The sequence below is a fragment of the Meles meles genome, chromosome 8 (assembly GCF_922984935.1).
Source record: "Meles meles chromosome 8, mMelMel3.1 paternal haplotype, whole genome shotgun sequence".
NCBI lineage: Eukaryota > Metazoa > Chordata > Mammalia > Carnivora > Mustelidae > Meles > Meles meles.
The window spans coordinates 73102521-73114962 of record NC_060073.1 but is presented as its reverse complement, the minus strand read 5'-3'; the positions used below and the strand labels follow the sequence as shown (position 1 = coordinate 73114962).

General features: G+C 40.7%; 2 protein-coding genes across 4 annotated transcripts in view; one reads left to right on the top strand and one right to left on the bottom strand.

Annotated features, from left to right (window-relative positions):
* ME3 (malic enzyme 3) overlaps positions 1-239 on the top strand; it is a 217150-nt gene extending 216911 nt beyond the window's left edge. For both annotated transcript variants that reach the window (XM_046017562.1, XM_046017561.1), the window contains exon 15: positions 3-239. In XM_046017562.1, the coding sequence (XP_045873518.1) occupies positions 3-164 (162 nt within the window). In that variant the 3' untranslated portion in view covers positions 165-239. The remainder of the gene's footprint in view (positions 1-2) is intronic.
* A 7418-nt stretch (positions 240-7657) lies between these two features.
* On the bottom strand, positions 7658-8185 carry LOC123949654 (protein tyrosine phosphatase type IVA 1-like). 2 transcript variants are annotated; one of them, XM_046017219.1, is made up of 2 exons: positions 7844-8179; positions 7658-7774 (listed from the first exon to the last, which is right to left on the bottom strand). In XM_046017219.1, the coding sequence occupies exons 1-2, from the start codon at positions 8177-8179 to the stop codon at positions 7658-7660; spliced, it is 453 nt and encodes a 150-aa protein (XP_045873175.1). The 2 variants fall into 2 exon arrangements, with proteins under 2 accessions (XP_045873175.1, XP_045873174.1); XM_046017218.1 differs by having other exon boundaries at positions 7658-8185.
* Positions 8186-12442: the final 4257 nt, after the last annotated feature.

Sequence of the window (12442 nt, the reverse complement as noted above, 5' to 3'; positions counted from 1 at the left end):
AGGTCCTCGACTTCGCGTACAAACACAACCTGGCCTCCTACTACCCGGAGCCCAAGGACAAGGAGGCTTTTGTAAGATCCCTGGTCTACACTCCAGACTATGACTCCTTCACACTGGACAACTACACGTGGCCTAAGGAAGCCATGAATGTTCAAACAGTCTGATGCAGTCTCAGAAGCTGTGTGAGACTGGAACAAGCCCAGAGTAACGACGACAATATAAATGGGTTCTAAAATGGCCATCTTTGTCACTGTGTTTTTCCTTTGAACTTTCTGGTGTGAGGGGAGATATCCAGGCACATAGTGAATGAGAGCCTTGTCCATGAAGGCCCTGAGAATTCACTTTTCTATAACCCTCTTCTGACTTCCTGCCCAAGAATTTCTTCATCTAATTGCCAACAATTAGCTAGATCTTGTGGGAAATCTAGAATCCCTCCTAGAACTCTGCCTTTACAGAGCTCAGAGTCTAGTGAAGGAGATGAGATGTGGACACAATTCATTTTCCACAAGGGGGAATGTGGTTGAGTCCATGAAAGAAGTGCAGATAAAGGTCAAAGGTATTCACAGAAGGGAGCAGAGATGTCCTATGAGAACATGAGAAGGCTTTGAGGGGAGAAATGTGTGCAAAGTCCCAAGAGTAAAGATGGGTCAGAGGCATGGGAACCTGAGGAAGGTGTAAGGGCAGCACTGAGCAGAGAGCATGGCCCACCCATGAGGGGGCGCAATCCCAGCTGGAGGAACACACACCCTTCAAGACTCAGGTGGGTATGAAGGCTGAGTGGCTGAAGGCAACTCACTAGTCAAAAACTATCCCTGTGGGTTACTGAATATTAGGATTCCTTTTTGGTTATTACTAAAAGGAAAACTAGAGAAATGTGGGTATGTCAGCAGGCCAAGGAGTGAGGAGGAAGAGAGGCAGTGAGGGGAAGAGAATCATGAAGTTCTAGGGAAGCCCTGATTTCATTTTCCTGACTCTGATACTCTCCCCTTCTCCCCCACCTCCCCCCCTCTCCCTCTCCCCCCTCCTTCTCTCCCTCCTTCCTCTCTCCCCCCCTCCCCTTCTCTCTCCCCCTCTCTTTCCTCCTCTCCCCCCCTCTCTCTTCCTTCACTCTAAAGGAATTCAGCAAACCAGAGCAGTATTCTTAAAGAATGCCTTCAGTCTGTCATGGGGTTTCTTAGACAAGTTCAACCACAGCTTTCACCTCCTTCTGTCTAGCAGAGCCCACACCATGGGATGGGGAGGTGGAGAAAAGCCTAGGGCCACCGCAATCAAAGGCCCTGATAAATTTCTAGAACCTATTGGTTCTTTCAACCTCTAATTTTATTGGATAACACAGAAAACAGTAAATCATGCTAAGGGAAATTCCACCCCCAACCCTTGCTGCTAGCTCAACCTCAAGATCCCCACCTCCCAGTCACAGGACTGTCGGACTCCTAGCACAGTAATTAGAAGAGACACTAATCACCCCTTGCCCAGGTCTTGTTCTTCCAACGTCCACTTCCTTGGTGCTGGTGCTCAGCCAAACACATCCTGAGAAAACATCCCTGTTCTACAATCCCTGGGCTCATGGAGAATGACAACTTCTTCAGAAGAGGATTTGAAGTGAAGCTGCAACCTCAATGCCAGAGAACCTCTACACTGTCTTTTCTGTGTCCTGGTCTACTACTTCTGTACCCCAGCTACGTGTCCTTTGTACTCACTGTCACAGAAAAGTAAAGTAGTAGAGAAAAGCAATGACGTAAAAGCAGGTTCTTTGAAAAGATCAACTAAATAAATAAACTGTAGCTATACTGACCAAGACATAAAGAAGATACAAACTACACTTCCTTTGTTTCAACCGCACTAAACACAGGCACTTTCAGGCCTGTGCCCTTATAAATGTTTGGTCTCCATCTGCCAAGTTCTTCCCCCTACTCCCCCGGCCCCATTCCCTGCCCTTTATCAATTAAATAGCAGCTCACTCCAGCTTTCTGCTGGAGACATCATTCATCTTTGGAGTTCAAATGCAACTGGTTCCTGAAGTCATCCTGGACAGAGTTAATAATTAGATTAGAAATCAACAACAGAAAAAAATGGGAAATTTCTAACCATTTGTAAATTAAATAATACATTTCTGAATAACCCACGGTTCCAAGAAGTCGTCTCAGGGTTAATTATATATATGTTGAATTGAGTGAAAAATATTAAAATTAATGAGTTTTATCTAGAACACTGCTTAGAGGAAAATTCTGTAGCTCTAAACAAATGCCTCTATCAGTAAAAAGAGAAAAGTCTCAAAGCAATAACATGAACTCCCTGCAGAAACAAACAAAATCCAAAGCAAGTTAAGATTAGAACAGAAATAATTGATCTATAACAAGAATTTGATTAGTAATTAAAAATCTTCCCACCAAGAAAAGCACAGGCCCAGATGCCTTTTTTAGTGAATTCTATTAAATATTTAAAATAGGAATAGTACTGGGATGCCTGGCTCAGTTGGTTGGGCGGCTGTCTTCGACTCAGGTCATGATGCCAGCATCCTGGGATCAAGTCCCACATTGGGCTCCTTGATCGGCAGGGAGCCTGCTTCTCCCTCTGCCTGCCACTCTGCCTGCCTGTCTCGCTCGCTTGCTCTCTCTCTCTCTGACAAATAAATAAATAAATAATCTTAAAATTAAAGTAAAATAGGAATAATACCAATCCTTCACAACCTCTTGTGAAAATAGAGGAGGGAATACTCCGAAATCATTCGATGACACTGGAATCACCCTCATACCAAAACCAAATAAAGACACAAGAAAACTACAAACCAATTTCCTTCATGAATATAGATGCAAAAACCTTAAAGTCTTAGCAAACCAAATCCATCAATATAAAAGAGTTACACACAAGGAACAAGGGGTATTTATTCCAGGAATGCAAATTTGTTTTGAGATTTTAAAACTGATCCTCACAGTGCCTGGTATTAATAGAGCGAAGGACAGAAACCACAAGATCAAGCCAATGGATGTGATAAAACTATTTGAAAAAATCCAACATCCATTTATGCTTAAACTTTCAACAAACCGAGAAGAGAACATCCTCCACCTGATGAAGAACCAACAGCTTACATCCTACTTAATGGTGAAAGAATAAATACTTTTCTCCCCTAAGATCTGGAACAAGCCAAGGATGTTGTCATCACTGCTCATCAACATGGAGGATCTAGCCATTCACTGAAGAAAGAAAAAGAAATTAAATGCATCCAAGTTGGAAATGAAGAATAAAACTACCTGTATTCACAGATGACATAATCCTATATGTAGAAAATGCCAAAGAATAGAACGCTTTATCTCACTAGCATTCTCCCTTTCTCCCCAATCAGTATACAAAGGTCAGAAGATACAAGGTCAATAAATAAAAATCACCTGTTTTTATGTTATCAATAAACAATCTAGAAGTAAAATACTTCCATTCATAATAGCATCAAAAAATACTTAGAAAATTAAGAAGTACAAGTCTTGCACAATGAAAATTACAAAACACTGCTGGCAGAAATTAAAGATCTGAAAAAAAATCCAAATAAATGGAGAGATGTTCCATATTCATGGATTTGAAGACTCAATGTTAAGGCTGCAACTTTCTCCACAATTTATTTGTAAATTCAATACTATATCAAAATCCCTGCAGACTATTTTCTAGAAACTAACAGGCTAATACTAAAATTTTTTTTAAGATTTTATTTATTTATTTGACAGAGAGAAATCACAAGCAGGCAGAGAGGCAAACAGAGAGAGAGGAAGGGAAGCAGGCTCCCCGCTGAGCAGAGAACCCGATGTGGGGCTCGATCCCAGGACCCTGAGATCATGACCTGAGCCGAAGGCAGAGGCTTAACCCACTGAGCCACCCAGGCGCCCTGGCTAATACTAAAATTTATATGGAAAGGATCTAAAAAGCCAAAATTTGGGGCACCTGGGTGACTCAGTGGGTTAAAGCCTCTGCCTTCCGCTTAGGTCATGATCCCAGGGTCCTGTGATCGAGCCCCACATCAGGCTCTCTTCTCAGCAGGGAGCCTGCTTCCCTTCCTCTCCCTCTGCCTGTCTCTCTGCCTGCTTGTGATCTCGGTCTTTCAAATAAATAAATAAAATCTTTTTAAATAAATAAGTAAGCCAAAATTTTTGAAAAAGAAAAACAAAGTACACTGTCTAATTTCAAAACTTGCTATAAAACTACAACGATCAAGACCATGTGGTTATGTAGATCAATGGAAAAGAACTGAGAATTCACAACTAAGTCCTCACATTTATGGCACATTGATTTGCCACAAACCTACCAAAATAGTTCAGTGGGGGAAAGGATAGTCTTTTGAACAAACGATAGTGCGACACCTGAAATTCACATGCAAAAAGTTAAATAAATTTAAGAGAGAAACATTTACTTCACACCATACATAGAAATTAATTTAAAATAGATCAGAACTAAATGTAAGCTAAATGTAAGCTAAAGCTATAAAACTTCTAGAAGAAAATAGAGCAGAAAACTGTGATTGAGAAGAGTTCTTAGATAAAATTCAAAAGCATGGTTTATAAAATAAAAATTAATAAATTGTAATTCAGGTTTTTTTTTAGTTTTCCTCTTGAAACATATGATTAAAAGAGAAAACAAGCAACAGACTGAGAGGAAATACTTGCAAATTAAATATCCGAGGAAGGTATTGTGTCCAGAATATATGAAGAACTTTTATAGTTCAGTAAGAAAATGACAAAACCACTCAATTAAAAAGGTGGACGAATGTTTGAATTGGCATACTACAAAAAAATATTTGAATGACTAACAAGCACATGAAAAGATGCTTAATATCACTGGTCATTTGAAAATTAAAACCATTTCACACTTACCAGAATGGCTGTAATAAAGAAGACGGTAAGTACTGAGGAAGATTGGACCCTCTTCTAACAGGACATTGTCTCCTAAGCACTATGAAATTAAGGGAGAGTTCCCTTTGTCTTTTAAATCCCAGGGTCCTGGGATCTAGCCCCTCATCAGGCTCCCTGCTCCTCAGGAAGCCTGCTTCTCCTTCATCCACTCCCCCTGGTTTTGTTTCCTTTCTCACTGTGTCTCTGTAAAATAAATAAAATCTTTTTTAAAAAAAATAAATCTTCATTCTAACTTCCCAGGCTCTCAGGCATAGCCCCAGAATTCAGCATGTGTCATTTAGTATACTGGATATTGTGGTTGTGCCACCCAGATCCCTGTGCAGGGCTGAAACACTCGTTCCCCCAGATGCCAGAAATATTTATTAGCTGAAGGTTCACAGCTGCATCCCTCTCTGGGAATTGCACTTGGCTGAAGGAAGGTTCTTCATTCAAGGGTACGGCTTCATCCCCAGGGACAGCCTGCATACAATGACTGGTTGACTCAAGTGCAAATATTCAACCCCTTCACCTCAGTTGGGGACATCTCTAAATGGTCATCCCCGCTCAAGAGCTCCTTGCAAGATTGGCTAAGGCCAGTTTTACAACTAACTGTATGTATCACCATTCAACAACTGCCACCATTTTCTGGTTCTGTTGCTCCCTCACAGGCATTGAGACAAATCCCCAGTAAATCGCCAAATGCAAATATCAGACATAGTATAGGTTTCCTGAGGGCTCAACTTGCTACATGTGGAGGAAAATGGCCAAACTTCTCAGTTTTCTAATCTGGTGTACCAGTCCCACATAACCACCAAAAGCCTCTCTGGGTTTCTCTTTCTCTCAGTAGAGACCCCCGCCCCACGCCCTGGAACAAGTCTGATTCTTAGTCCACGTCCAGAATCACTGAATGCCCCCAGTGGGGGGTGGGGGGGTGAAGAGGGTGGGGTTGGCCACTCACTTCAGGAGAGCTCCCCCCTCTCTGGAACTCCTGTTCACCTAGTTCTTGTTGCTTTTACAGCTCTCCAGCATGTCTTCAAACATATTCCTTTACAAATTTTTCCTTATTTTTCTGGTTGTTATAGTGTAGGTGGTATACTGCTGCAAACTTCTACACCCTATCTGGAAGTGGAAGTCTCTAGACACAGATTTTCAAAATTCCAAATATGTGGATATTATTAACTTTTTTCCCCAACTTAATTGTATGATAGTCAAAGAAGTTATTAGTATTAAATATTTTCAAATTTGCTGAAATTTTATGATCAAATGTAATAAAATATTTCATGTACTTACTCCTAAAAATAATATAGATTCTGTCAGTTGCAATGCCCCTTGTATGTTCATAAGCTTAATTGTTTTGTTCAAATCTATATCTTTACTGATTTTTGTCCATTTGATCTGTTTCTGCAAGATGGATAGTAAAATATCCCATCACTGTCATAAATTTGTCGATGTTCCTTATAGTTCTCTCTGTATTTGCTTTATACATTTTGGACCAATGTTGTTTGATGCATGAAGTTTAGAATTGTTATAACTTCCTGGTGAACTGAAACATTAATGATTTTTATCTCTAGTAATGCCTTTGCTTCTACTTTTACTAATATTAACACATCTCTACCATCCTTCCTCCCTCCTGCAATTCATTATTTAGATGGTTAAGCTCCTGTACTAGGTGAATGGTGAACACTGAAATTATTTCTGCTGCAGAACCATATTCCCAGACAGAGTGAATATGTGGTTAAACTAGCACTAATACAGGTCATCATTTTATCAACTCCATAATAAAACAAAGTATCAGGTATCCAAGTACAAAGTTACACAGTTCAAAAAGCATATAAAATATTAGATTCCCGGTCATTTCATTAGTAGGAACCCACTTCTCTTTTGATTGGGAAGACAAGGAAAAAACATGCTTCCAAGAAAAACAGTTAATGAACAACTTCTAATAGACATGGCGAAGAATTACAAGATTTCAGAAATTTAATAAATAAGAAATATTTGGGCTATAAAGCATCTCTGCCTTAAAAAGAATTTTTTTCTTACTAAATAAAAGACCTATTCTCCACACCCTGCCAAGACAAAGGCAACATTTTGCTAGAGATATTTCATAGCCTCCTCCCACTCTCTCTTCAAACCCTCCCCCTCTAAGTTGCACCCCAAGTGTAAACATTAAAGTAACTGTAAGACATTTTTGTCTGAAACCATTACACACATGTGCTTCTGTACAATGTGTATTTTACATGAACTCTCAACCACAGATTTGTGATTTTTCAAAATGGAGGCTTTCATAACAGCACAAAATGAGCTTTATAGAAAGACATTAAATAATCCCTTAAGTCTTGGTAAGAATCCAATAAAAATTGATTTTTGATAAAACCTGATATATACTGGTGTTCATGTGGGATGGTAAACATGAAGGAAAAATAACCACATAGACCCTACTTACAATGTTTGAAAGGACCAAAGGAATAAACCACATATGGTTTACAGTGCTGTTCATAATTACTAGGATTTTAATTACATATGATACTAAAAATATACAAGTATTGTGCTGGATATTTTGGCACCTAATCTCTCAATTTCTTACATATTTTCTCTGGCATGGGAATAGTATGAAGCCAAATATAGAGGCTGCAATTCTGTCAAGCTTGTGGTTTTTTTCATGATTCCTATGGAAGCTTCATTAGACTTCTCATTCATTAAGCCTACATGTTGGCTAATATGTACGATAATTAAGTCCTGTCTCAAGTTCCATTTCCAAGGCAACAGCATAAGGGAGCCAAGTTTTATTGAATGCAACAGTTGTTTCTATGACCACTGGAGTCTTTGTAGCGCAGCCGCATTTTAGAACGGTATTTCTCCAAATACAAAAGTTGCTTGCTGTTAAAAGCTCCACGCCGCTTCTGTCTTATAAACTGTACTGCATCTTCATTTTTCATTCCACCTTCAATCAGCGCTAGGGCAACAAGCACTGGAGTTCTCCCAAGACCCGCAACACAGTGGACAGCAATACAACAACCAGGTTCTTCCCGAAATTTAATGTGTACGAGACTCAACCAGTCGTCGACAATCTGGTTAGATGGCGATGACCCGTCATCGAAAGGCCAATCCAGAACCTGGATGCCTTCTTTCTCCACGAGAGCAGTGTCGTAGGTTGCTTCACATACTCTTACTATCGTAGTAACTCCGTATTTCTTAAGTTCTTCTATAAACTTGTTTAAGGTTGCACTGGTTGGGCTGTGTGTAATAAGAAATCTCATGTTCCTGTATGTGACTTCCACGGGGGCTGGCGGGCTCGTTGGAGCCATGTTCATTTAGTTGAAATGTTTTCAATACTTGAATGCAGAAGTGATGTTAAGAAGCTGAAGTATACGCCCATATACTCCACTGGAAATTCTCAGTGTTGGGAAAATGTAATTGAGAACAGGAAAGTCAAAGAGCCCCCTCGCAAGCAGCAGTCCTTCAGTTCAGTAATACTGAGTCAATGGAAAGGAAGCGCGCCCAGGTTTACCCCATCCAGGTCGTAATTCTTGGGAAACGCTCCGAGGATTTCAACTCTACACGTGCGTGTCCAGGATAACCGATCGGCCGGCGGCTTCTCGGTGGAGGAGCAACGAACCTCTACAGTTCACTGGTCCTGGTAAAGGTCGTGCTGTGCCTGGCAGTAATCTCCGGGGCCCTTCAGAAACTCCATAAATGCGTGACCCAGAACACCACAGACAGGAGCCTGTTTACTCATTAAAGACTGTGGCCTGATCATACAACCAGTCCCGCAGCGACGACACAGGCGGCGGCGCTGGCCTCGGCTGCGGGGCAGGGAATGGCAGTGGCAGCCGTGGGGCAGCAGTGACCAGACACCAGGCTCTACTGTGCTCCAGCCTCGAAGGAGCCAATCCGCGAGCGGAGGCGTTCTTGCGTCACAAGCGTGCCCTTTCACAGCAGGCGTGACGTGGGCTCCTCTCCACCAATCGCGGCAGGGCGCACCGAGAAGCTATGAGCGTGAGACCCAGCGATGGCCCGCAGGTGTCACTACGGCGGTTGGTCGGGGAAGGAAGGCGTGGCGAAGACCAAGACGCCACGTTGGGCAGGGAAGAGAAGGTATTGGGGAAAGAATTCCATCCATTCCCATCCATTGGCTCTGAACGATCCATCTTTTTCCAGGGGCTTCATGTTTTAGCTGTCTCGGGAACAACACGTTCCTAGACTTCTTCTTTAATCCAGTCTGACAATATTGGTCTTTTAACTGAAGACCTTCGTTAATTTAGTTATTTACATTATTTTATTTAATTGATATAAATTAACTAAATTACTTTTATTATTTTACATTATGTAAATTATTGCTATATTTGCTCTCATTTTGTACTATTTCATATATTTATCCCTTTTTTTTTATCCGTTCTTGATTTCTTTTGGGTTAAGGTTTTGCTCCTCTGAATCTGTATCCAAAATCCTCTACTGGGTTGGGATGTTGTGATTGTGGTTTAAGCTTACCAACTGCTACCGATTAGATATTGTTCTAAATCTAACTGGCTTTAAAGAAATTCATTTGCTGTAACAACTCTATGAATTCGGTAGTTTTATTTTATAGCTCTGATTTTTAAAAAAATTTAAACTTAGGCACAGAAGAGTTATTTGCCCAAAATTACACAACTAGTAAATGTCAGGGTTAAGATTTAAGTCATGAAATTCTGGCTCTGGAGTCTACCTCTCTAACATCTGTATGTCCTATCATATACCTTTTTATTCTTTTACTACTGAAATACCTTAGAAATAGTCAAACATTCTAAATACTTTCCCATGTCTTCGAGGAACTTAATAGACTAAATATTAATGTTGTCAAGCATTTTTTTCCATTTTATTTATTTTTTCAGCGTAACAGTATTCATTCTTTTTGCACAACACCCAGTGCTCCATGCAAAACGTGCCCTCCCCATTACCCACCACCTGTTCCCCCAACCTCCCACCCCTGACCCTTCAAAACCCTCAGGTTGCCCCAACCTCCCACCCCTGACCCTTCAAAACCCTCAGGTTGTTTTTCAGAGTCCATAATCTCTTATGGTTCGCCTCCCCTCCCCAATGTCCATAGCCCGCTCCCCCTCTCCCAATCCCACCTCCCCCCAGCAACCCCCAGTTTGTTTTGTGAGATTAAGAGTCATTTATGGTTTGTCTCCCTCCCAATCCCATCTTGTTTCATTTATTCTTCTCCTATCCCCCTACCCCCCCCCCCCCATGTTGCTTCTCCATGTCCTCATATCAGGGAGATCATATGATAGTTGTCTTTCTCTGATTGACTTATTTCACTAAGCATGATACGCTCTAGTTCCATCCACGTCATCGCAAATGGCAAGATTTCATTTCTTTTGATGGCTGCATAGTATTCCATTGTGTATATATACCACCTCTTCTTTATCCATTCATCTGTTGATGGACATCTAGGTTCTTTCCATAGTTTGGCTATTGTAGACATTGCTGCTATAAACATTGGGGTACACGTGCCCCTTCGGATCACTATGTTTGTATCTTTAGGGTAAATACCCAGTAGTGCAATTGCTGGGTCATAGGGTAGTTCTATTTTCAATATTTTGAGGAACCTCCATGCGGTTTTCCAGAGTGGTTGCACCAGCTTGCATTCCCACCAACAGTGGAGGAGGGTTCCCCTTTCTCCACATCCTCTCCAGCATCTGTCATTTCCTGACTTGTTAATTTTAGCCATTCTGACTGGTGTGAGGTGATATTTCATTGTGGTTTTGATTTGTATTTCCCTGATGCCGAGTGACGTGGAGCACTTTTTCATGTGTCTGTTGGCCATCTGGATGTCTTCTTTGCAGAAATGTCTGTTCATGTCCTCTGCCCATTTCTTGATTGGATTGTTTGTTCTTTGGGTGTTGAGTTTGCTAAGTTCCTTATACATTTTGGACACTAGCCCTTTATCTGATATGTCGTTTGCAAATATCTTCTCCCATTCTGTCAGTTGTCTTTTGGTTTTGTTAACTGTTTCCTTTGTTGTGGGAAAGCTTTTGATCTTGATGAAATCCCAATAGTTCATTTTTGCCCTTGCTTCCCTTGCCTTTGCCATTGTTCCTAGGAAGATGTTGCTATGGCTGAGGTCGAAGAGGTTGCTGCCTGCGTTCTCCTCAAGGATTTTGATGGATTCCTTTCTCACATTGAGGTCCTTCATCCATTTGGAGTCTATTTTCGTGTGTGGTGTAAGGAAGTGGTCCAATTTCATTTTTCTGCATGTGGCTGTCCAATTTTCCCAGCACCATTTATTGAAGAGGCTGTCTTTTTTCCATTGGACATTCTTTCCTGCTTTGTCGAAGATTAGTTGACCATAGAGTTGAGGGTCGATTTCTGGGCTCTCTATTCTGTTCCACTGATCTATGTGTCTGTTTTTGTGCCAGTACCATGCTGTCTTGATGATGACAGCTTTGTAATAGAGCTTGAAGTCCGGAATTGTGATGCCACCAACTTTGGCTTTGTTCTTCAATATTCCTTTGGCTATTCGAGGTCTTTTCTGGTTCCATATAAATTTTAGGATTATTTGTTCCATTTCTTTGAAAAAAATGAATGGTATTTTGATAGGGATTGCATTAAATGTGTAGATTGCTTTAGGTAGCATAGACATTTTCACAATATTTATTCTTCCAATCCAGGAGCATGGAACATTTTTCCATTTTTTTGTGTCTTCCTCAATTTCTTTCATGAGTACTTTATAATTTTCTGTGTATAGATTCTTAGTCTCTTTGGTTAGGTTTATTCCTAGGTATCTTATAGTTTTGGGTACAATTGTAAATGGGATTGACTCCTTAATTTCTCTTTCTTCAGTCTTGTTGTTGGTGTACGGAAATGCAACTGATTTCTGTGCATTGATTTTATATCCTGACACTTTACTGAATTCCTGTACCAGTTCTAGCAGTTTTGGAGTGGAGTCTTTTGGGTTTTCCACATATAGTATCATATCATCTGCGAAGAGTGATAGTTTGACTTCTTCTTTACCAATTTGGATGCCTTTAATTTCTTTTCGTTGTCTGATTGCTGAGGCTAGGACTTCTAGTACTATGTTGAATAGCAGTGGTGATAATGGACATCCCTGCCGTGTTCCTGACCTTAACAGAAAAGCTTTCAGTTTTTCTCCATTGAGAATGATATTTGCGGTGGGTTTTTCATAGATGGCTTTGATAATATTGAGGTATGTGCCCTCTATCCCTACACCTTGAAGAGTTTTGATCAGGAAGGGATGCTGTACTTTGTCAAATGCTTTTTCAGCATCTATTGAGAGTATCATATGGTTCTTGTTCTTTCTTTTATTCATGTGTTCTATCACATTGATTGATTTGCGGATGTTGAACCAACCCTGCAGCCCTGGAATAAATCCCACTTGATCGTGGTGAATAATCCTTTTAATGTACTGTTGAATCCTATTGGCTAGTATTTTGGCGAGAATTTTTGCGTCTGTGTTCATCAAGGATATTGGTCTGTAGTTCTCTTCTTTGGTGGGATCCTTGTCTGGTTTTGGGATCAAGGTGATGCTGGCCTCATAAAATGAGTTTGGAAGTTTTCCTTCCATTTCT

Bases quoted from the DNA above. Each gene is read 5' to 3' on its own strand.
- LOC123949654 (XM_046017218.1), bottom strand. From the start codon at position 8,185: ATGAACATGGCTCCAACGAGCCCGCCAGCCCCCGTGGAAGTCACATAC.